Source organism: Ascaphus truei, chromosome 2 (genome assembly GCF_040206685.1).
Source record: "Ascaphus truei isolate aAscTru1 chromosome 2, aAscTru1.hap1, whole genome shotgun sequence".
Taxonomy (NCBI): domain Eukaryota; kingdom Metazoa; phylum Chordata; class Amphibia; order Anura; family Ascaphidae; genus Ascaphus; species Ascaphus truei.
The window spans coordinates 302,729,655-302,755,738 of record NC_134484.1 but is presented as its reverse complement, the minus strand read 5'-3'; the positions used below and the strand labels follow the sequence as shown (position 1 = coordinate 302,755,738).

Genomic DNA, 26,084 nt, shown 5'->3' with positions numbered 1-26,084 from the left:
TTCAATTCGGTAATGCATCAGATTTGCATCCTATAAAATTTGTTACCAATGCATGGATCTCGGTTATTAAATAAACAAACAGCACAAACACAGGTTTGCAATAGATGAGCTTGGTTGACCTCTAATGGGAATAAGAACTCAACAAAGGAGAGGTTGAGGTGCTGAACCCACAACTTAGTACTGTATATTAACTTTCAATTCCTTCCTTGTCCACAGAAAATATAGCCTACATTACCTTTCCTGACAGACAATTCAGATGAAAACCTGCCTTTAAATGGTGGTTATATAATGCTGCCGAAGTTTAATTGCAAATAACTTTAGAAATGCTGAAAATTATAATTTTTTATAGAACTTAATTAAATCTGCTAATTGCCTACCTGGAAGTGGAGATGCACTTAAAACTTTAGAAAAGTCAGGAAGGACATTGGGAAAGGGAATGCTGATTGTACTGCCACTGTTTGGGCTGGAAAATCCACTGGAAGAAGGAGAGATGGAGCCCAATGATTGGTCTCCTTCAGAAATCCTCTTTTTTTCTGGAAGAGGAGGTTGCGAGTGCAGATTTCTTCCTACTTGTTGCAGGATTGGGCTGCCCTGACTATGTCCATTGTCATTACCACCAGAAAACAGTGTTCTCATGCCTTTGGGTGAACCATTTGTACTGGCTAGAAATGGTGTCTGCTTCTCATCTAGCATTGATCTGTTGCTAGCAATGCCAGTGCTGTCAAAGTTAAGGTATGCCTGGACTTGTGTACTGGCAGTGTGTTCTTGAAGATCTACTAGTGCATCTTGGTTACTTATTGTAAGAGCCTGAAGCCCAGTTAATGATGATTGGGATAGCACAGATCTCTCCAGTAATGGGCTAGGGTATTCGGAGGACTGCAGGTAGCTCACTGGAGATCTGCTTCTGCTCATCATTGAAGGTTGAGATGACAGCATGGGTTTAGGGGTGTTTTCCAGCCACATATGCTCAACTTCAGTACTGTTGGGGGAAAAAAAAAAACAGCAACATTATGTCATACCAGTAAGCACATTGAAATCATTCACAGCAACCATAATCTGCGGCAAAATGCAACACAATTGCTATGAAAATCAAAGGGCAATGCCTCCTAGGACCAATGTGTACACATTTGAGCAGGGACATGTTTGTTTAAAAGGACCAATCTGAGTAATTTGTATTTTTAAATGAGTCTATAAATATGGTGAGTGCAGACTTGGGTGGGGTTCGATTTCCTCTGGCTATTACCTTCTTGGCAAACTCTTGCTAAACACACACAGCCAGAATTCCCCTCTAGTCCCCTGATAAAGTAAGAGTGGACTCGAACATTTTACATATCATTTTGTATTTCATTTACAAAATAAACTAAATCTTTAACAAATTTGTTTATAAAAGGTTATTTTTTTTGGCCAGCTCTATGGAATTGCACCTTTAACTAGACCAGGGGTCTGCAACCTGCGGCTCCAGATCAGCATGCGGCTCTTTCCGCTGCTACTTGCGGCTCTCTGCAGGTTGCCGACCCCCAGCTGCTGCCTCTCTCTCTCACTATCCTGGCGGTGGCTGAGGGGGGACCCAGCCGGCGTTAGTCGGGCTTTTTGTTGCCACCGGGCCCGACATCTCCCCAGCTACTTCCCTGCCTCTCTCCTGTACTGTCCCACGGCGGTGCGCGCCGTAATATGGGTGTCGCAACTTCCGACGCGAGCTGACGTCACAAGTGCCCGGTGTGGGCCACTACAGGAGGCAGGCAAGCAGCTGGGGAGACGTCCGGGCTCGCGTCAACAAGAGGCCCGACTAACGCCGGCCGGGCCCCCCCTCATCCACTGCCAGGATAGTGAGGGAGAGGCAGCAGCTAGGGTTGGAGAGGCCCAATGTAACTGTATGTGCGCATGTGCATTTGGGGGGGGGGGGCTGTGTGTGTATTTGGGGGGGGGGGGTAGTGTGTGTGTGTATTTGGAGGGGTAGTGTATGTATGTATAAATACACAAGCCCAGCAAGCTGTAACCTCCCCCCCCCCCCCCCGAACCCACAAATGTGTCAAAAGGAGTGCTACTGAACGTGGCCAAATGTATATAACAAAAGACAAATACACCAAATGCTACATCCAATGGGACAAAACACATTGAGGTATTTAACTATGTGTTTTGTCACATTGGATGTAGCATTGGGTATTTTTGTCTTTTGATGTATGTATGTATTTGTAAATTACACTGTTTTACACCGAAAAACAATGGGAAAGAAAAAACTAAATAAAGGGACTTATTATTGAGACACATTTTCTTCCCCCACATGTTTTGTCGTATGTTAATGCTTATACAGTATATGCCTATTAGTGTGTGCACAGTATATGTATGTGTTTGTGGGGGTGTAATATTCATGCATGTGTTGCGGAGAAAGGCATTTTTTTTTAAATGGGTCTTCTTCCTTGAGAGGTTGCAGACCCTTGAACTAGACTTTCCATGATGTTCCATTAAAATGCATCATGATCTGCAACAAACATGCACAATTACTAACGAACATGACAACTATAACTCAGTACTAACCAACATAAAATGTTAGCATCTTATTTTCATGACTTTCATCTGTATCGAACGTACCAATATGCACATGGAATGATCAGAAAACTACACATTTAGCGACCAAACAGAGATTTCTGGTGCAAATATCTTTATAAAAGATAACATGATTGCTTTTTGTGCACCCAATACAATTACTTAAATGGGAATTCAAACTCTTTTGCGTGTGGTAACCCATGACGTAGACGGGTGAATAACCCCCTAAAACCGCAGAACTTTTATTCACTGTTTTGTCCACTGTTATTTTGTCACATCTGGATTGCTTCCTCTTAATAGTTTTATTTATTTTCGATTAAATCCCCCAAATCCTTGATGGACTACAAGTAAAATGTTTCTGACCTGACAAAATGCCTCACCTATTCTCTAATGTCACAGAAGTGCATATGCATTCCACCCATACTGGCTAATACATTATGTGTAATCTCTTACTAGGGAGAGTTTTGAGGAGAATTAAGTTAAAAATCCTTAAGAGAATAGTAAAATAAATTACAATATTTATGTGGGAACCTCCCTATTCAAAAGAGTTAGTTGGACCCTTTTACTTACCGTCTTATTTGGAAAACGTGCATTCTGCTGCCATTGGAACCTGTAATTTTGAACCCCAACTAAGGAGATAATTCTATATTGTCTGAAAACCCCCATTCCAGGCAATGGTTGTCCTTGGTCGATCGCAGCTTTGGACAATGTGAATACAAATCCCAGAACATTGTTGTGATAAATGCTACTGCTAATTAGGGACAGCAGCTGCAAATCAATAGTCAGCAGGCTTGTTTAATAGTACATGAAAACACATTTCCACCTCAAACGCTATAAAACATACTACTTTTAATGAGCAACATTAAGACATATATTGAGTTTGGACAGATATTCAAATGTCCATTTCACCACATACACATATATATAAAGTATATATATATATATATATATATATATATATATATATATATATATATATATATATATAAACAAACAATTTGTTATGAGCACTTGGAATTATTTGTATAGTAGCTAGTCAAATAATCAAATAGATTTCCCCTATTTATGATCTAACCCGTGATTAATGATATCAATTAATTAAAATGACATATACTTGCAGCACATATACTGACCATAGAGCACCTGTCCTGTGTAAAGCAGCTTCTTTATACCTTTAGAGAGTAAAACATGGACTAATTTATTTAATATCCTACCTTTCTACTTTGGTCAAATAGCTGTTATTGCTGGTGTTGCATGCAGAAGCAGGGGGCATCTGAAGTGAAGAACTGTGCATCTCAGTCCTGAACAATATTGAGTTTGTACCAATACAATTGTCAGACAGCACAACTGAGGGGTTACGACCGTCACTGTAACTTTGTGGCTCTGAAGTAAAATAAACAAATTGGAGAAACAAATTAAATTCAACATAAATATATATACAGTACACATACATATATACACACACACACACACACACACACACACACACACATATATGTGTATGTATGTTTATAGAACGTACTGGGCACCTAACAAGCTAATATTGAACCCCCAAAATAACCACAACATATATATCTGGACACCTAACAAGCTCCTATTGAACCCCCAAAATAACCACAACATATATATCTTATAGTTAGTTAGTTATGTTAAACTAAAAGACCATTTTACTTAATAGATATTTATACATATATATTTAGGCACTGTACCGTGTATGAGTTTCACTGGATGTGCTAAAACTGAGCTCTGTCTGTGTTTTATGTTCTGTCTCTGGTTTTAAATATATATTGCCATGCTCAGTAGCACTCCTCTGTGACACTCATATGCTTATATATATGTTGTGGTTATTTTGGGGGTTCAATAGGAGCTTGTTAGGTGTCCAGTATGTTTTACAATTGTTGTTCAGCTAGTCTTAGCTGATTGGAGGGTGGCAACCTCCTACCTAATTGTAGCCCACCCCCTCCCACATTTAAATAGTTAAGGGCTCACTCCATAGCATCTTCCACTCAGGGGAACTTGCGTGCTTGCAGTATGGTTGTGACAACTCTAATACAGAGTGCTTTTCCTGGTAATGTACAGGTTAATAAAAGCTTCAATCAGACTTAGAACTTTGCAACTAATATTGACAGATTTACTATAAATCATTCTTCCTGTTATTACACAGGTTATTAAGAATTTATATTAGCATTAGGGACCCCTGAAATGTGGTCTGCCGTGCCGTTGGCTCAGGGGCTTACAACAATTCTGGCCAAAAATGTAAAACTAAAAGACCATTTTACTTAATAGATATGTATACATATATATTTAGGCACTGTACCGTGTATGAGTTTCACTGGATGTGCTAAAACTGAGCTCTGTCTATATATATATATACATATATATATACACACACACACAAAGGGGCCCTAGCACGCAAATAGATACAATAGACAATTGTCAATTTGAATAAGTCAATAAAGGTGTATTTGGCAAAATTTGTAGCAGCTGTACAATATACCCAAATGCAGGGTCTGGAGATCACATCTCGTGAAACAACAACTACAATAATGTGGAGGGAAGGGAATGGTTGGTGGTAAAAAAAATGGGGATGGAGGATAACAAAAATGTGACGACAAAAGAGGAAAAAAACAGGAAAAACGTATAATACACGTAAAAAATGTAGGGTGAAAAAAGTAGGGGGCAACAAACGTTTCGGGGCCCCTGACGCCCCTTTTTCAAGCCTGTTCCCACAGATAGAAATGTTCTGTGGTATTTCCCTAATTAACACCCCTCCAACACCAAAATCTCTAGATAAACAGATACTGAGCACATGTTATTTAGACTAGGTTTATACATCTAGTAAATCATATGTGCTCAGCCGGCAAGCCGGGAGGCTGGACCCGACCCATCACCCGGCTCTACCGCACCTGAGCCACCTGGGTGGGTGCGGCTCGGCGGAGCGTGGCTGGGTAAGGGACGACAACGGGGGTTGAGAGTACTTACAAGTCCTTGGTCAGATAAGGGAAATAATTTTGCAACAGCCATGAGCATTCATTCAGAACGAATGCTCCCGCCTGTGCATTAGGGTTTCCCCTTAGCCCCTCCCCAGGTCGCGACGGCAGCTCCGTGTGTTAATAAAGCATTGAATGTAAAAAAAAAAAAAGTAGGAGATGTTCTTCTAAATCGGGAGCCACGCTCAGACCGCATTATATGCGGATCCGTGTTATAGCGGATCGCACTATAACGGGGTTGCGCTGTAATTAGCCAAGTTGCCGATCGATCCGTTCTCCTGTGATCGATCGGTGAAGATTCGGCTCGTTGGTTTATTAAATGGCGGCAGAGGAGTATTAACTCAGTATCTGTGACTTTGTAAATGGTTGCAATAGAAAAAAATGGCTGGTTACATTATAATACATATAAAATGTCATTCAGAGTTGTTTTCTTTATTTTGTTTTTTAAATACTACAAGTATTTTCTCATAGCACAAAATTGATTAAAAAAAAAAAACACATGTAGGATATTGCTTGGTCTGCAGCTTTAATTTCTATAGCAGGTTCTAGCCCACCTCCCAAGCAGTGCAAAAGCTTTAAAACACTTTCCAGTTTGTGATAATTTGTTGCCAATGTTCTCAGTAGTTCGAGCTGAAAACTGTAACAATAGAAACTGTTACCTTAGTAATATACAGATACATTGTAGCTGCTGAGTTACACTGATGAAGGATTGATTGAAACGGAAAGGCGGCCATTACGTTATGCAAACAATCGGAATTGTTACAGATTTATAACAGGAGAAAACAACGATTGCCAGCTTACGTAAGAAAGTAGAATTATGAATTGTCACATGCTTTACATATATAAAAAAAGAAAAGAAAAAGGGAGGGGTGTAGTATTGCTGCTTTAAAGTCTGTTTTGTCACACTCCATTCAATAAAGTGAAAAGCAATGTAACAATGTACCAACTTTAATTCACTTGATGTTCCATTCAAGTGAATGGAAGTTGATACATTTTTAACTGCATTACACGGCTTCTCACTATATTGAGTCAATGCAATATTTATTAAGGTAAATAGAATTAAAATCTACTGATGGTAAATAGTTGCCATGTTGGGCTTTTATCAATTTGCGTGATCATATAAACATGATGGAAGAGAAAAATTAGGTAGATTTATGTGCATTTGTCAACAATATTAAAGACAACATATTTGGTTGTTAGATATAGGACTTGGAGAATGCTTAATGTTGCATGCAATCCGTAACAGTGAATAGGTGCCCACTCAATAGCAAGAACACTGCATGGCTGCTTAAAATAATAATCAGTCACATTTCTTGAATACCAGGAGCAGAAGTGCTAATACAAAATGACCTAAATGTGGATAAAAAAAAATGAGAATGGCTTACAATGTGAAGTCATACAAAGCATCTAGGTAACTTTTTTTATTTTTTTTTAATCCAAATCGGACACAGGTAAATATTTGAATTTAGTTAAACTTGGGAGGTGTTCGATTTCCTCTGGCTAGGCCCATTTGTATGAGGTTACTGTGCGTCCAACAAGTGCTTAAACAGCCTTGAGTACTCCCTGTCAACTTCTCCTTCATTTTATTGGTTCTCCTATGAGGGCAGGGTTGATTATAAGGGTAAAGAAAACCTTAATTGACAAACAATTCCTCATTTAGTGTCCCTTAAGAAATTCAACTGGCTAACAATGTAAGATTGCACCTTTAAAAACTTGTATAAACAGGCCTAACAATCAACATTTGGAAAATTGCACCGTGTATTGGTACTCTATACAAAAGAAAAGATTACACAGATTAGATACCTACACATTACAAATTACTGAACCACGCTACATATATATATATATATATATATATATATATATATATATATATATATAAAAAAAATTGAACAAGTACACAAACTGCAATACTTTACACATCTCATTCTGATTACATAATAAAAAAAAAAGAGGCATACATTCATCAAGATTAACCACTCCGTGAGTGTTACTTGAGCTCTGATCATTAAATTTGTTTTGAATTTGTATATTATACACGTCAATGTTGGATAACCTCTGGAATACTAAGGCCTCGGACCCGCTGCGCTCGGTGGCGCGGGCAGCCACACGCGAGCTCCCCACCAGCAGGGGAATCCTCCCGAGCCGGTCCCGGTCCCCCCTGGCGGCACAGCGCACTACACGCTGTGGCGCGTCAGCCGCTATGGGATACAAGAGAATGGTGATCCCTAGCGTTGACGCGTCACGTGGTGTGGCTGTAAGCCAATGGGGAGGGGAGGCTTCGGGAGTAGGAGAGGCTTCGGGGAGCGGGGAGGAGTGTGGAGTGAAAGCAGCGTGAGTGCCTGTGTGTGTGTCTGAGTGCCTGTCTGTGTGTGTGTCTGAGTGCGTGCGTTCCTGTCTGTGTGTGTGTATGAGTGCCTGCGTGTGTGTGTGCCTGTCTGTGTGTATGTGTTTGTGTGTGTGTGTGTTGCTTTACTTACCTTCAATCCGCAGCCCGAGCCGTGGAGGGGGGGGAGAGAGTAGCGGGTCCCTCCGCTCAAGCCATGCCCCCCTCCCACTCCCGCCCACCTCCCGATCTCTACAGACCGCATATCGCGGTCTGTGTATGTCAGCGCCCCGCCTGTATGCAGTGCGGGCGCGCTGACTCTGGGAGCGGGGCCTTAGCCTAAAGCTGGCCGACCAGTGTTCTTTTCAGGAATGTGCTTTCTGACCGAGCCCAGATAACTACTACTTTGACATTGTTGCATAAAACCAACATGCCCCATACAAAGGTAGTCCATGTTCTATATTCTTTTATAGTTGTTATATTTTTGCAATTAGGCTTTTGATCCTAAATTTGCATGTCACTCCCTTAAGTCTAATAAGTGAGACTACTGCTTTTAAAGACAGGTTGTCCAGGACGATTCAAACTTGACTTCTTAAAAGGCCCTAAGCTCTATTCAATTACTTATTTTTTTTTTTTTACCTAGCAACAGTGGTTTATGATCTAACATTTTAAATCCATATGACATCTGGACTTTTTAGGGGGAAGTTAGTTTATTAACATTTGCCTTCAGTTTTACAACATATTAAAACCTTAATAAATCAGTGCACAACGGTTGAGGAGGACATTTTAAAGGCAGCTGTCCCGCCATCCCCAGCCACACTGCAACCTATTAACAAGTAGCAGGCGTAACAGCTACGTTACTTTAGGTATCCTTTCATAGCACGTTAAAAAGGCACAACTAGAAAAGTTTTCTGGACGAAATCACCTTTTGTTTATTTTGATTCTAGACTGTGAATAACAATTCTGGTTACATCCTTAAACCAAGATTATTAGGCAATACATTTTAAGTTAATTTATGGTAACATTAGCTGTTGTGTAATGCCCCTATAAGTGAGTAAAACAAACATATTTATAGGCTGTTCAAAACTGTTCTAAATTAAAAACATTATATATTTGCCACATGAAATTAAATGGTTTAATTTATGAAACAATAACAAATTATACTGCAAATGTCACGTTGAATTGCTTACTTGAGAGTTCAATTTCAGCAACACAGAGCTAATTAGGCTAATAAGGTTAGCATAAAAATAATAGTAGGCTATACATGTAAACAGCAGGAAAGTGTTATTGCCCCTCTAGAGGCCCTTCAAATCCTCTTAAAACGTAAGTAATTCTAAAAAGGAGGCGTGCACAAAACACCTTCAATAGTGTAGATGTTTTTATTCAATAATAATAAAGTTTTGTTGCATTAAAAACTTGACAAACAGTCACCTTTCTCTGTTATATTACAGAGTTCCAGTAACATTTATAGACAAATGTTTAAATAAATAGAATAGAAATGGTTGTTTTATTACTTTTTTTTCTTTACTCAGATTTGTATCTGTAAATGCACTACCATTTAAAGTAAGATATACTTTTATTTATTTGTTTCGCAGGCACTTTCAAAGCATACAATTACAAAACTAATAATGACCAAATGTCTTCCTTCAAACTATGGAGAATATACAGATAAAAATCCCAATTCAACTGCATTGGTAGAGTCCGAAATTGATTGCCTTTTTCTAGTAGCTGTACCGGTCCTGAAAAAAAAAAGCGGATTATATGTATACAGCTTTTAGCAGACCAACAGAGTTCTTCATAGATTACATTCCAGTTTATAGAGCTTTCAAAACCTCATAGGTTTCTTCTTCAAGTGGTCTGAGGTAGCACAATTAGAAGGAAATATATATCTCAAAGTGATGAGTAAGGGTGGTGACAAACTTGTAGGGGGTTTTACAAGTGGAATGGTGAGAACATTAGCGTAAATTAGGAGGAGCCAAGTATCCTAAGTGTTAGGCCTCGGCCATGTTCCTTGCTTGCTGGCGGAAGCGCGCTCAGCACTGAGCCCCTACAGCCGCAATTAGAGCGGCTTTAGTAGGGGCTCACCTGCGCTTCCGGAAGCGCAGGTCTTAGGGGAATTTTAAATTCCCCTGCTTGCCGGCGAGACAGGCCGGTAACGTGAGCGGTTCGCCCAATGAGGGCGAATCAGCTCCGTGACGTCACTGGCCCGCCCCCGGCCAGTGACGCGCCCGCCCCCGGACGGCTGCTGAGAGCGCTTGCGGTAAGCAACCGCAAGGCCAGGAAAAGAACCCGCTTTCCCTGAGCTTCAGCGCCTCAGCACGCCAGCGGTAAGCGTTTCCGAGGCCTTAGAGGTGGAATAGCAGAGGAATGCTTAAGCATCAGCTTTGCTCACACCTTCTATATGTGGAGCAGGAATTGAATGTTACTATAAATTGGTCAAATCCAGTATCTTGTTTTAAGACAATATTTTGAGTTAAGTTGAATATGTTTTTAATGCCCATGAATTTTCCTCTTGTGTATTTGTAAAAATCCCTTTGAGACTAATTACTGTAAAAGCTGTCCCTGCTGATCGACATTGGATTGCATTCTTTTTTTTTTATTGCTGCGTTTTTCATAATTTTTTTTGTATCTCGATTCATCAGATATAAGCATTAAAAAAATTAAGGGGTTTGATCTATAAACTGTTATAGGGCCGATCTGGTGCCATCACAACCTATAGAATAAGCTCCTAAGTGCCTTGGGTGGTTAACATAGAGCTTTCCCCAAAGCCCAGTACAGTCTAAGGGTAGCCTCAGAAGCTAGGGAAGTGAATGATCCCTCTATAGATCTTATTTTTCTAATATAGCGGTGCGCAAACTGGGGGCACGCGAGAATTTGCAGGGGGGGCACGGGCTGTTACAGAGGCCCCGCTCTCTTCCCCCAGGCATTTAATTTAATGCCGGGGGAGGCGTGAGGCCTCTGTAACCTCACTAACCTACTGGCAGCCGGGTCTTTGGTGACATGTCGCCATGGCAATGCGCATCAAATGATGCAGTGGGGTCACGAGACATGACCCACAACATCATTTGAAGCTGTGCCTTCGGGGAAGGGAAGGGGGGCGCAAACGCTGTGGCTCCCAGGAAGGGGGCCGCAGCTGAAAAAGTTTGCGCAGCGCTGTTCTAATCCATGATGATGGTGGTCTTTTTACATATTCAGTAACTTTGCATGTTTTGCATTTCTTTTGATTGCAGTACTGTTCCCTTAAATGTCTGTATTAAGGTTAGATACCAATCCAAAAGATATTCATGTTGGAAAGTGGCTTGCAGGTGATCATGGGTGGTTCTGGAATAATAGTTTTCAGTTTTCATGGGTTGTAGCTCTTTGATGATATCTTTGGGTTGTACGTTATGACTGACGAGAGGAATCAGTTTAGTTTACCTTTTTTAATTTGTAATCTCTCTTGAGACCTGTATTGCTTATTCCATTTCACGATTTGGTGGGCAGAGTGGTCTTGTTCCATGAAGTCCTTATGAAGTGATTTGAGGTGTTTATCCCCTATGCTCGCATTAAAGCAGAGTCTGTGGTATCTGACGGTCTGGCTGAAATTAACAGATTTTATTTTGGTGTGGCAGGGATGGAAGCTGGTTTTATGCAATTGATCTATGGGTTTTCTATAGATGGCCGAGCCAACATAACCATCTTTTATGGTGATTTGATTGTGGTGTCAAAGAAATAGTGGTAGAATATGTCAAGGACCGTTTTATAGCTGTTGATGTCCTTGTGAAACCAAGGGATTGTCCAATGATAATTGTCATCCACTGTATATACGTGAGGTACAGATGTAGCGGACATTATTGCCTCAACTAATGCTACTGTGTTATTAATGCAAGTTTTACAGTGAACATCATTGAAACAATGGTAACATGTGTGTTCTCCATAACGCATGTGATATTTATTTCTGCATTATTTCAGAGTAATTCTGTCTTAATGGAGGTAATAATGTGGGAGGGCATACTGTGATGTGGCTGTAGGTTTTAAATACTTTGGCCAAAATATTGAAGTAAATGACCCTTGCTGATGAGAAGATAAATAGATAAGTATTTTACTATATAATTTGTCATATTGGAAGTAGCACTGGGGCTTTTTATCTTCTGTTCTATACATGTCACATTCCTAGTAGCACTCCTTTTAACACAAATATATATGATGTGGCGGATTTGGGTTCTGAGTTTACAGGGGCTGTGTGTGTGGGTAATAATGTTGGCAACATCTGTACATGGGTTCAGCTTGTTCTCTCGGAAAGTCCTCCTCTAGATGGACCATAAAGAGGTTGGCATATTGTGGTACCATGCATGTGCCCATGGGAGTGACCATTTTTTGCAGAAAGTAGATCACCAAAAGAGAAGTTGAAATGAGAAAAAAATTTTTAATAGGTTTTAGTGACTATGTTGTCAGGGACGTATTGTGAGCACTTAGTTGTAGGAATCTCTAGTAGAACGCAATACCATATTTGCAAGGAATGTTAGTGTAAAGCAAGTTGACATCCATGGAGGCTAAGACAGAATTGGAGACCTGTCGTTTCCTCTGCAACGCTGTGGTGTTTTGGATAAAGTTTTTGGTGTTTGTTGCTAGAGCTGCAAGAATGGTTTCAATGAGTACCTTTTATATATTTTTGTTGGTTGGGGTCTTCAACAATCCAGAACACATTTCAAATTAGTTTTTTTATTATTGATTCTGGTTTATTGAGATATAGACCATGTGTCAATGCTCACATTTAAAAAATAAATATATTGGAATAGAAAGGGTTAATTAAGCAACATTGTTCTGGGACTCTTTATAGTTCACCAAATAAAGAAGGAACTTTTACAAAAATCAATGGACCATCACTTAACATGACAGGTGATTTTCAGTGTTTTTAAGCTCCTCTGTGTCCTCTAATATTGACATAAGCAGACTATAGTTACATAGTAGATGAGGTTGAAAAACAATATACAGTACGTCCATCAATTTCAACCTATGCTAAATTTAGACGACAGATATTTATTCTATATTTTTACTTACTGTATATTGATATAGAGGAAGGCAAACACAAAACCCCATCATGGATTTGAACAGCAGGTAGAGAGGAAAGATCAGAGCCATGGTTTACAAATCCGGAGCACTAAAAGGATGACTTACAAGGAAGTGTACTTCAATTTAAGTTTTTAATGCAAGCAGCAGCATTATGAGTGTATCATAATAACTTTAGTCCTGTTATTGAATAAAGCTATCTACCCTATTTAAGTGGTTTGTTTGTACTCTTAGAAATGCTTTAATTTCAGCAATCACATAGGGAAAAGTCAGAAGATGGTACCACTGTTCATCTCTTTTGCACATCTGGGAATTGCAATACATGTCTGTAGTGTACATCCTTGATATTGTGTGATTTAGGTTCTGTTATATTATTAAAGCACTGTACACATTTGTGGCCAAAAAAAAAAAAAAAATCATTATATTTGATGATGTTTGCTTTCATTGGTATGAAAGTACAGTATTTTGTTGTTAAATTAATACCATAAAGCAGGGGAGCACAATCTTTTCCCCCTGCCGGCTATCCCCCCCCTCCTTACTTTGGCTCCGGCGTTCTGACGTCAAGACGCCGTGGCGTCACGTTACCAGTTGCGTCATTTGATGCCATGTCGCTATAGCAACGCATCTCCAGAAGCTGTCTGAGCCAAGGTGAAGTTTACAGAGGCCTTCGCTGCTCTGCCTGCAGAGAATACCGGGCATGCCCCCCAGTTTGTGCTCTCCTGCCACAAAGCATAACATTTGTGAAATGTTATGTTCACCCAACTCAATTTTAAAATGTATATGCTTGATGTAGCCTTTTAACAAACTATTTAAGATTGACGTTTCAGTATATCTATTTTGTTGCACAGATGTATGTATGTCTTTATTTATATAGCACCATTAATGTACATAGCGCTTCATAGCATTAATACACGTGACAATCATATAAATAGCAAATAATACAAATAACAGATCATGGCAATAAGTGCCTCAGACATAAAAGTAACATTTAGGAAAAGGAGTCCCTGCTCTGAAGAGCTTACAATCTAATTGGTAGGTAGGAAGAATGTACAGAGACAGTAGGAGGGCATTCTGGTAAGTGCGTCTGCAAGGGGCCAAGGTTTATGTATGAGGTGTCATGTGTCAGCCACAGAGCTACTCATAAGCTTCGTTAAGGAGGTGTGTTTTAAGGTGGGTCTTAAAGGTGGATAGAGAGGGCGCTAGTCGGAAATTCAGGGGAAGGGCATTTCCAGGGGTGTGGGGCAGTCAGTGAGAAAAGTTTTTAAGGCGGGAGAGGGCTTTAGATACAAGGGGGTAGATAGATTCATCCTTGAGCGGAACGCATATTGATTGCAAATGTGTAAGCTTTTTAATGGATGCTGTTTTCAGACATATAAGTCAGGGACAAGGCCTGTATACAGGGACAAGGCCTGTATAATTAAATGCTAATTGTATGATTTGTAACATTAAATAAAAAAAATTATAAAATGTTATTAGTGCTTCTCTGATAAAATTTGAGACTTTTAAATACAGCAATACTACTTTCAAACTTTTTTTCACCTTTATTATTTTTATATGAAAAGCATGTGACCATGTACAATTCTACATTCTCACCCAAGCTGGCAATTGGCTGGTGCTCCTGCCATAAATCTGTCAAAATCCTGATTGTGTGCCCAGGACTGCCGACAAAGTGGGACAGCCGGGACTCCTGCCCCGGTGGGTAAAGGGGTTCCCTTCCGGCAAACCTACCATGTTTCCTGCTCCACAGAGGGGGCCTTCTGGAAGCTGTCCTTGTAGGTGCATGCTGTAGGCAGGTGGAGAGGAGGCACCCCTGACAGGCACCTTCCAGTAGGAAGCTCTGCAGGCTCCCTGCAGGGGCCTCTAACAGGCCGCCTCAATCCTCCAGGGCTGAAGGTAGGCTCCTGTCCGTCCCTCTGTGTCCCCCCCCCCCCCCCTCCTCTCCTCTGTCTCTCGCCCCCTTTCCATAAGTATCCCCTCCAGGCCCTTATTTGATTTCCCCCCCTCAGGGACCCCTGGTGCACCAAGGGGGCCTGCTCCTTTACTTTGACCCCAATATTTCTGTCGGTGGCCCTATGTGCACCTAACATTAATGGCTGATTCAGTCAGTGTAACTCAGCAGCTACAATATATCATTATATTATTAAGGTAACATTATTTATTGTAACAGTGTACAACTGAAACTGCTGAGAACGTTTGCAACAAATTATGCCGAACAGGAAAGTGTTGCAGATATCTTGCACTGCTTGGGAGGTGGGTTAAAACCTGCTATGTTCCTCCAAATAAATTAAATTAAGATTTCCCTGACATGGAGAAGCAGCTACACAGAATGTTGAATATGGGCCTAAGTCAACTAAACAATTAAATGGCAGTTCAACCTACTAGGCACAAAAATTAAATATTTTTATTAGTAAACTAATAAAATAGTACGGCTTACAAACATAAAAGTAAAATCAGCATAGGCCTACCTACAGTAAACTTTATTTTTGTTTGTATTTAATAGGCTTCCTTTGCTGTCAGGGGGGGATGATGCCACAGCCAGTTTGACTGTAGTGTGGTGTTGATGTTATGTGCAAAATCACTCAAGCCAGTCTGGTGACTTCACCACTGTGCGCCTCTGACTTCTGAATGAGCAAAAAACAGTATGGCATCTGTGTACTGTAGTATGATGGTATTCTTTTGTAACAGGAAGAACCATTTCAAGACCTTTGGTTATATTGACCTGTGCCTCACAGGCAATGTAAAGTAAGGGATTTGGGAATATATATATATATATATATATATATATATATATATATATATATATATATATATATATATATATATATATGCAAATACAACTGTATGCTCATCTGCATGTCTTAGGCAGGTCTGCAACCCCGCCTTTCCTCATTATCACCCAGCATACAGCACTCATCTGGAAATAAAATTATCCTAAAAAAAAACAGGATTTTTTTAAAATCTAAAAGCAATCTGATCTAATTTCATTTTCATATGAGAAGTCTTCATTTCACATTTAAAAAAAATCTTCCCCAGAGACAAAAACACATGCCTTCCCATGCTTCTGAAAGGAACCCTACAGATGCTACACTTGTTGACTTAAGCAATGCCTCTTCTCCTCATTTCAAGAATGCAGTCAGCTGTTAAGGCATCTTCCAGAGTTGTCCTGGTCACACCAAGATGTCAAAAATGACTTGACTTGTGGCCCTCCCTCTGACAAATAAAGCCTCTCTCTTACAGCTGTTAAAGCCTGTTCATTTTAGTGCTCCTCTCTGAAAGCAGTACATTTGAATGGCTGCACCAGCTGCTTGCTTTATTTACAGTATTTCAACAAGAGAAAACATCTAAATTGGATGGTATGCCTTTCAAATGTTAAAATATTTTCAATCTACATTAAAAGGGCCCTCATATAGACAGTTTTAAAAGACACAAAAGCGTGTATACTTTTATGGTTTTCTTTGGCCTGTCTCCAGTCCACCCGATGGATATGAGCTTATAGACTGCATGTAGCCTTTGTAACCACGCAAAGTATCCTCAGCAAAATCTACAGAAAAAAGTGAAAGCTATTTGTACAAGCATTGAATCCACCATTCTCTGAATAGTGAAATACTGTAGTAAAAATGTTATCAATCAATACTGATGAGGAACACTTACAGATGTAGCAAGATGTACAGTCCTCCGATTCGCAGGCAAACATGCAAAAGTCTGCGGCACCGGGGACACTATCTGCCATGATGGAGCTATGTGGGGGGGGGGTCCATGTTTCTGAATGGAACCACCTGCAGCGTTAATCCTTCAGTGCTGTGACCACTGCAGTCGTGGGACTGAGTGTGACCGAGTGTGGCAGCGACACAGAAGACAATACGTCATCCTACATCTGCATGAGCATGTTTACATCTCAGACAGGTCCCCAAACCTGCATTACTTCATATACACAGCATGCAATACTTTAGCTGCAGCCAGGAATTCTGGGTAATGACATACAAATGAGCACTCATAGTACATCACTTTGTGCTGCTTATCCACTATGTGGATCCCTTTAAGCTTTTACCTGCTGTTTTTGCACAGCTTTTAAAGCAAAGGCAGGGTCAAAAAGTGCATGGCCAGTGTATCAAATCAAAACCACATTTAAGCCTGACAAAAGGTATAAACAGGATTCACAAAAACAAAATATTAGCAGAATGCGTCAGGTTGAAAATGAAAGTTGAAGGAGGTCCCCCCATTTATGGAGAGTCCGGCATCATAGTTTAACACAATGCACAATAGGTCATCACAATAGGTCAATTTTGGTGAAACTAAAAATCTTTTCTACAGTGTACCAAGAAAAATACAAGAATTCCTTTGAAGAATTTGTTAGAGACTATCAACAATCAACATGTAACAAATTGGAAAACAGCAATGTCCTCTGTTGTATAAACTACAACTAAATTGTCTTTTATGCAAAGCCTAACCTAATGGAATTTTCTACATTCCCTCATATGCATGGATCAAATTTCAATCCATACCATGGCCGAATTCCTAGAACACAACAGAGACAAAAACAAAAATACATGATACATGCACATAGAATATAGCATAATCCTGACAAACAGTAAGACATCAAAGAAAAGGACACAAACCTACCAAATGATGCGGACATGTCAAAGGCACTTTCATCAAATAAAAACTGTAAAAAGTTGCAGCAACATGGAAAAAAAAACAGAATCCTGTGTACGTTCCAAGCAAATCCGTCTGCTTCCCTTAACTTTATAAGGCACAGCAGACATGCAGCTCAACAAGCGGCAGCTCAGGCAAGAAAGACTGCAGCTGCAAATTTGCTACCCTTCCTAGTTGGTTTTCTCGGATAGCTTCCTCCCTCTAACCATTCTGAAGCAAACATCGTAGAAAGGAATATTCTAAGCAGTCATTAGAAGGGCAAGGGTAAAACAGGCTTCTGTCTAAATACAGCCATACAGTTTTAGAAACACTGGAGTAGTTCTCTCCATGCAGCTGGAAAATAATCCAGTGATTGTCTAGATTTGCTCTTTGCTGTCACTGCCAGCATACTGATTTTCCCTTCTCCGGTAACTCCGCCTCATCTGAAATTTTTTCCCTCCTAAGTGTCTCACTCCCTCTAGCTCAAATACACACAAAGTACTGTTTCTCATTTTCCCATTCTGGTTTTTCCAATGGACAAGCCTTGTTGCAGGTCAAAGGCCAAGCTTGATCTTATTTCCGTTTTAGTTGGAAGGAGAAACATGCTTTTTTTTTTTTTTTTTTTTTACAGCTTAAAGGATTAGCAACATTAGGTGGTTTTATTGATCAAGCTTCACCATTTCACTAAATCTGAATGTACAAATATGATTTAAAAAAATAATCTAAATAGGATTGCATTTAGCTTTTAAAGAAATATGGTCTGGTTTAATAACAGTACGATATATACTAGCTATTTTTTATTTAAGTTTTAGCATTACATAAAATGTTTAAACCAAACCCATTTACAGGAGTAATATCCTTCAGAGTTTGGGTGAAACTCCGTGTTATTATTATTTAAATTGTTGAGGGCCAGGAAAATGCCTGGTGATGACAGACAATACATTTCCTCTGTAAATTGTTCTGTTGTCAACTATGGGGAACCAGACCTAAAGAAAGGATGTGTAAAGGAAATGAGGTACTATATAAGAAGGGCTTATCGTTTTTGTCTAGATCTACAAAATTGAGACAATAGCATTTTATATTCCTAGGTTAAAAAAAATGTTTTATACTTTTGAAGGCTGTTCAATATAAAAGTGGGTTAACACATTGTTAAAGCATATATCATTCACATAAATAGAAGTTAACTAGCTGATATACCCGGCGTTGCCTGGGATTGCAGGGCAGGGGGCGAATGGCAGGGGGAAGGGGGGTGAAAGGCGGGCAGGGGGGGTTGAAAGGCAAGGGTGGGGGGGTGAAAGGCAAGGCCTGGGTGGGGGGGGGGGGGGGGGGGTGAAAGGCAAGTTCGGGGTAGGGGGGTGAAAGGCAAGGCCGGGGTGGGGGGGTGAAAGGCAGGGCCAGAGGGGGGTGAAAGGCAGGGCCAGAGGGGGGTGAAGGCAGGGCCGGGGGGGTGAAGGCAGGGCCGGGGGGGTGAAAGGCAAGGCCGGGGGGGGGGGGGGTGAAAGGCAGGGCCGGGATCCCTCCCCCTGCTTTTCCTCACCTGGCACCCTGCCGCACTCCTCCTCGGGCTGCCACTAGGGCTCTCGCCCCTCCTGGGCTCCCGGTGGCAAAGAGAAGCAAGTGCGCGGCCCCACCTTCCGGCCGCCCTCCTCCTCCTCCACCTCGGGCTCCTCGGCAGTGTCCGCTCTCAGGGTTGGTGAGCCGGGGTAGCGGTGTGTGGGGGGGTGAGCCGGAGAGCACGTGCTCTGGGAGGGGGTGTGGGTTAATGGGAGAGCGCCGGGGAAGAGGGAGAGCGCCAGGGAGCGGGCTGACGGCGGAAACGCACGCATCTCCCTCCCCTCTGGCTGCAGGGAGAGGTGAAGAGAGCCGGAGGAGCGCTCTCGTGGGGGGGTGGGGCCCGAGGAAAAGAGCCGAGTGGGCAGGCGGCGGCACCGAGGAGCGGGCGCCGATGGCTGTGGGTAGCGGTGCTGGCGGCGCCGGGGAGGCTTAGGTTTGCTGTGAGGGGGGGGGGGTGTGGGGAGAGGTGAGGCGGCGGCACTGAGGAGCGGGCGCAGATGGCCGTGGGTAGCTGTGTCGGCGGCGGATGAGTGTGGCAGTTGGGACCAATGAGAGGCATGCGGGGTTGGGGCCGGGCCACGAACCAATCTGATTGACCAGAGGGTGAGTGACAGACCAACTGACCAATCAGATTGCCCATAAGCACAGCAAATATACAACGTTTTCAAATATATATATATATATATATATATATATATATATATATATATAAATGCGCCATTAGCTAAGCACTACCCTGGGCTCACCATATAATGAAGAATGCCTTTGTGTTTAACTCTACTCAGTCCACAAAATGCTTAAAATTCTAATGCAAAGATGCAATATTTAAAATAGCAGTTCCTCCTAGGTTTTTTTAATTTTTTTATTATAACAATTATTTTTTTACTGGTTTAACCAGGGGATTCCCCAGAGTCAAACGCCACTATTTTGAGATCTGGTTTCCCGAGATACTTATTTGAGCGATGTTTTAATCCAGTTTTTTAAATGTTTAACTTGCATAAACATGGTGAACTGAGACTTAGGATGGATTTGAGTCCCCTTTTGTCCATTGTCATTGTGTGTTCCCTCCCCCTCCTTTTATCTTTATTGCCTCTCTAATAAGGACCGGGTGAGGTTAGGGTAAAGAAACACATGGTAAATAATCTAGAAATAACAACAATACTTGATTGGGAAACACTTCCCCATGCAGATGACCCTTAAGGTAATTAAAGCAAAAACCCCAAGAAACATCCAAAATAAAAATGTGTACATAATTGGAACCAGGGATACCTCTGGGAGTTCAATTGGGCTAATTTCAGCACCTCGGACCCCATGGATCCTGAGATAATGACCGTTTTCTATGCCAGTGAACTTTCTGAAAAATTCTACATGGCTGCCGGTTCGAAAAATAGGAAGATGCAACCAATGACATTGCAGCTTCCTATTTACATGCAGGTGCCGCAAGATTTGGTGGCCACATGAAGCTGAAAATAGCATGGTTCCCAGTCTAAAAAAAAAAAAATCTTTGTAGTGCTATAGTTAATTGCAATCATTTCTCTGTTTTAGGTTTGTTTAACAAATCTCATTACTTTGGGAACACCTGGTGAGGACATCTATAGAGTGTTTCTGTGATTCCAAAACCTCAGACAAGACACTAAGGCTACGGTCTCAGTCACTGCGTGCATGCGCGCGTCGGAGCGCCTGGTGGCGTGTGTACCAGTTTAAGCAGCAATATGTGATCTAGGGGTTGCAATTGGATGTGCGTCTTGAGTAGAGCACTGGGAGGCGTGGTGGGGTTGCAGCGGGGGAGCGCCAATGATGTCACGTGGCTGGTTCACTCTCATTGGCTGAACCGCCGCAGTGACGTGGCCCACGCTCGGCCGCACATCGTGCTTTGTGTGCATGCGCACACATGTTGACTGTGTCTGCTCCCATGGGCTGAATGCGCTCACAATTCCCTCAGGAACGAGTCCACCCAAGAGTCGCCTTTCTTTTTAAATTATGGCTCCCACCCAGCCCGTCTCCCTATCTCATCTAATCTCTCTGGAGTTCCGGCAGCAGACTCCAGGGTAAACTTTCTTCAAAACGCATGGAGGAGAATTAAAAAAACCTTCAGGAGGCAGTCCTCAGACAGAAGGAACAGGCGGAAGGAAAAGGCGCCCAAATATAGGTCAGGTGACAAGGTATGGCTATCTTCAAGGAATATAAGGTTGAAGACGCCTACAATGAAACTGGCTCCACGGTTCCTGGGTCCGTTCAGAATTCAGGAACAGGTCAATCCTGTGGCTTATCGCCTTCAACTGCCTCCATCGATGAAGATACCATCAGTCTTCCATGTCTCGTTATTAAAGCCAGTTATTCAGAGCTCTCGATTCCCCGATGCCTCGCCTAGGCCACCTCTGGTCATGGTTCAGGGACAGGAAGAGTTCGAGATTCAGTCGATTATTGATTCTAGACACTCCAGAGTCCAATTTTTAGTTCATTGGAAAGGTTTCCGACCTGAAGAACGCTCATGGATACCACTTCGCCAGATCCATGCTCCGAGCTTACTAAGGCGGAACCATGCCAGGTTTCCGAATAAGCTGTATAGTAATGGTCCTGAGGCCGATCCTCAAGGGAGGGGGGGGGTACTGTAAGGAATCAGGGAACACATCCTTTGCAGCGTGTTCCCTCCTTACCTGCTGCTGCCGCCGCGGCCACTGTTGCTGCCCATGCACGCTCCCCTGCTCTCATTACAGAGCGCGCGAACCCGCAGCTCTTCTAGCTGCCGCACGGAACCTGGTCCCACCTCCCGCGTATCTCTCCTGCGCGATGCGCACACGTGATGACGTGCGACAATCCCCAGCTGCATGGCAAGTCTCTTCTCCCTGTCTTGTTGCCTGCAGCCTATCCCAGCTCCGTTGGGGACGCGCCTCTGCTCCGCCTCCTGTTCCCATTGGTCTGTCCTGCCTTTAAATACTTCCTGATTCCTCCCATGCTTTGCTCAACATAATCCTATGTAGCCTCGTGAAGCTCACTTCTGTTGTGCAGTGCTTGGTCTCCTTTGCAGTTAACCTCTTGTGTACCGACTCGGCTTGTTTGTGGACCCTTCTGGATTTTGGCATACCCTCGACTACGGCGATCTCTCCTACCCTTGAATACGGCATACGGACTCGGATTATGCTGCTCTCTCCAATCCCAGACCACGGCGTACGGACCCCTACTATCCTGTCTTCTCCAATCCAAGAACTCAGCAAGTATACCGCATCTTCTACACTCTCCAACCCAGACACGGCAACGCTAAACTATCCGCCTTCCAGGCACGTCTCTGCTGCTGCGGGTGTGTGGTGTTATACCTTCCCACCTCAGTGCCGGGGTCTTGTCTTGTTTGTGGGCAGCGTGAGCGTTACACCAGCCCCTACATGCAGTGAACGTTTCATCAGTAACCCTTCTCCATGATGGTGCTTAGTGTCCTCATAAAGACTCAAAGCGTTCACCTGAATTAAGGCTAAACTAATAGGCACATGACTAAGGTAGATATCCTGAGATAGGGTATTTATAGTATGTTCTTTCACTATATCACTCGAAAATTTGAATTGTTCATATGTTTTAAATACCGTAGAAATTGGGTAGCAAATTATATTGAAAACTCCAATCCAAATAGGGAACAGAACAATTGTCCATTTTCCTATAAAAGATAAGTATGCCTTTTGTCTTTTTGTCTTAAAAATAAATAAAAATATAAAATAAAATATATATTTATAATATATTTTTTATCGCACACACCATTTAAAAAAAAAATATATATTTTTTTTATGGATTCATCTCTCCCCCTGCCAACCTATCCTTATCATAGATAGAAGAACTCAAGTTATCATAAATATTAAGAGCTTACAATACAGTAAATGTAGAATGAAAAGGGTGTGATATTCTCACCATGCCCCGATCTGAAAATGTCTGTTGGGCTGCAGAACTGTTGCCTAGCTTCAATCATTTGAGGATAATTGGGAGGAGTTTTCCCTGAAAAAATACAAAAAAAAAAAAAAGTATTGCACAGTTTTGTGATTGAATCGATTCGGAAACAACAGTTTAATGATACCTTTATTCTTACCATAGGGCGTTTCTGGTGAAATAGGAAAAGCTGGTGTAGGTGGAACAGGTTCATTACCATTCTTAGTAGGAGAAAATATATTATCTACTTCATCAAAGTCTCCGTGGTAACTAGGAATGCTCACCTGAAACAAACACGAAGCACAGCAAAAATGTTAATGCAAATGGGAAAAATTATTTAATGTACAGTACAACTGGAGGCTAACCTTTGTATTGCCGCATTAAAAGCCTGAAAACCTTTTAACACATTTTTTTTAAATGGTGGTCACAAGTTTACAGATTAGCACGGCACTAAACATATAGGCCTGTGTGTTACAGACTATGCCTAGTGTATTTTTACAAAAATACCTCTTTTGGCTGTCCAATCATTGGAAATGACCTAAGAGTTGAATCCTGCTCCGGTGACTTCTTCCAGCCGTACGTGCTGTATTGCTGTTGAGCTGGAGAGTCATTGTCATACTGACCAAAACTGAGCTTTCTCATTCTTGCCAAAGAAACATCGTCTGTTTGTGAACCTGTCGGCAAAAAAGCAAAAAGATTAGCTGCCCGATATTTATATATAATTGTAGTAAAGATCACATACTACTAAATAACAGTTGTTTTATATTATAGGCTAAATTTGTAAAATTCCAGGCATTATTGAAATCCCTGCTCTCTGATTGGTTAAAATTCCAGGAATAATTCATTCAGTAATGCCTGGAATTTTTGGCAACTTGCCAATTCACCTTTCAGAGATATAGGGGAAGCGCACTGAGAATTTGAAAATAAAAAAAACTGCCAAATTTAAAACTGCTAACAGTAAATACCTCTCCCGTCCAAGCTCCAGCAGCACCATGCTCCTCTCCTCACACACAGCACTGCAGCATAAGCAGGCTCTCTCTCACAGCGTCACCTCCGCTACTCTCCTCACACACAGCACAGGGACATATGCAGGCTCTCTCTCACAACTGCACCTCCGCTACTCTCGTCACACACAGCACAGCAGCATATGCAGTCTCACTCACACAGCTGCTACTGCTGTCAGAAGCTGGTGGGTCCTAACTAGTAACTTTGTTACTTGCCACAAAGTAATATTTCTTCCACCGCTTGCATAGCTTCTGCTAATGTAATTTTGTATCTGTTTTTTATTTAGTTTGAAGTTAAAATCATTGTCCCCAACTTCTCTTCCCCATTTCCCCTTCACCCACCTCTCCCCCTCCCCGTCTATTCCCCCTATACACCCACTTCTCTCCCCTCCTCTACCTCTCTTCTCCCCTTCTCTCTCCCCTCTCTACACCTCTTCCCACTCACCTCACTCTCCCCCCCACCCCTCACCTCGCTCTCCCCCCACCCACTCACCTCACTCACCTCCCCACCCTCACCTCGCTCTCTCCCCACCATCCCCTCACCTCGTTCTCTACCCCCACCCCCACACCCCACCCCCCATTCTTCCAAATGCTTTTTTGTATAGGCATTGTTTTTTACTTTACATTCCTTAAAATGTATAGATCAGTTCTTCACAATGAAGACTATCCCAGACCATATTTTATGGTCAAACATTAAGATAGTACCAAACTATCTTGCTGTTACGGTTTTGCTCCCACGCACAAGCCGAGAGAAGGAAAGGGACCCGATAGCGAGGTGGGGAAGCCGCAGGAGACACGAAAAAGGAGTAAGTGCCACGCAGCTGGGGGGCGGTGCAAATAGTCGCGCGCCACAAGCAGGCGAATGCGCGACGCATCCGGAGGAGCAGAGCCAAGCTCTGTGGCATGACTAGCCCAGCTGAATGTGCGTGCATGCTCTGACAGCAGAGCGGGGATGCGAGCGCTCTCAGGCACTAACGCGGGTGTGTGTGTTTGCCACTAGTGAGGAGCAAGGGAGGATAGAGTCCAGAGCACAAGGTCACAAGAGAATTACTACCTGGAGGACGCCCAGCCTCCTTGAAGACATAATGCCAGAAACAGAAGGATGCAGCAACACTAAATACAAAGTAAGGGTTCTTAGTTTAATCCTTCGGCCAAAGAATTGAAATCCTTGTACCACGTCAAGGTAAACCCTAATCAGCAGGTCCTATACTACCCGCACGGTAAACTAACCTCAGTAGTAGAATGAGTGACTGTCCCAGTCTTCCGGAATCCAAAGGAGAAGAGTAAGTGTCCCAGAGGAAGTCCAGATAGGAACAGCATGTGATGGGCAGGCACGCGAAGCATAGAATACTGGGGTAGTACTTCTCAGGACCCAGGGCAGGTAGCAACTGACTGTATTTAAAAGGCAGCGGCAGCTGTTAGCAATGAGAAATTCAGAGAGAGGCTTACTTCTGTCAGGAGGAAGAGGGCAGGATTTGCCAGAAAGCAAGATGGCGTTGCTTGCTTCAGAATACTTGAAGACACTTCCTCTAGAGAAGACAAGGGAGGGGCGGAGCGGAGGCGCGGCCTCTGCGGAAGCAAGGAAAGGTTCAGAACACAGAGACATCAGAGAATCTTGACTCGCAGCTAGAGGGCGGAGTACGCCGTCACGTGTGTGCGCCGCGCGTGAGAGAATGCGCAACGCGACTGGGGGTGGGTACGAGTAGAGGAACCGTGGGTGCGTGCATGCTCTGTAAGGAGAGCGGGAACTGAAATGCAGCAGGTAAGGAGGGAACACGCCGCATTGGGCGAGTTCCCCGATTCCTTACACTTGCGTATAAAGCCTAAGAATGTTCAAACTGCAGAAAACAACAGAAGATAAATTACTACCAGACATAAATACAAGAACAGACATCTCAATAATTGATGTACAGTACCGGGTTCTAAAAAACACTGGGTACCTGGAGAAAAAATTACCCGGCCAGGTAGGTTTGGAGGACAGCAGCCAGCGACAGTGGGAGAGGAGGAGGATGGCATCCTGCAGAGAATGACGACAGCGGGTGGAACAGGGAGACAAGGATGGCAGCCTGCAGCGAA

At 42.4% G+C, this 26,084-nt stretch overlaps 1 protein-coding gene across 1 annotated transcript in view; it reads right to left on the bottom strand.

The window, feature by feature from the left end:
* TNS3 (tensin 3) overlaps window positions 1-26,084 on the bottom strand; it is a 458,389-nt gene that overhangs the window by 41,100 nt on the left and 391,205 nt on the right. The window contains exons 25-30 of the mRNA XM_075588602.1: window positions 23,512-23,678; window positions 23,165-23,288; window positions 22,990-23,073; window positions 17,530-17,676; window positions 3,759-3,927; window positions 378-979 (exon numbers count right to left, since the gene is read on the bottom strand). Coding sequence (XP_075444717.1) covers window positions 378-979; window positions 3,759-3,927; window positions 17,530-17,676; window positions 22,990-23,073; window positions 23,165-23,288; window positions 23,512-23,678 — 1,293 coding nt within the window. The remainder of the gene's footprint in view (window positions 1-377; window positions 980-3,758; window positions 3,928-17,529; window positions 17,677-22,989; window positions 23,074-23,164; window positions 23,289-23,511; window positions 23,679-26,084) is intronic.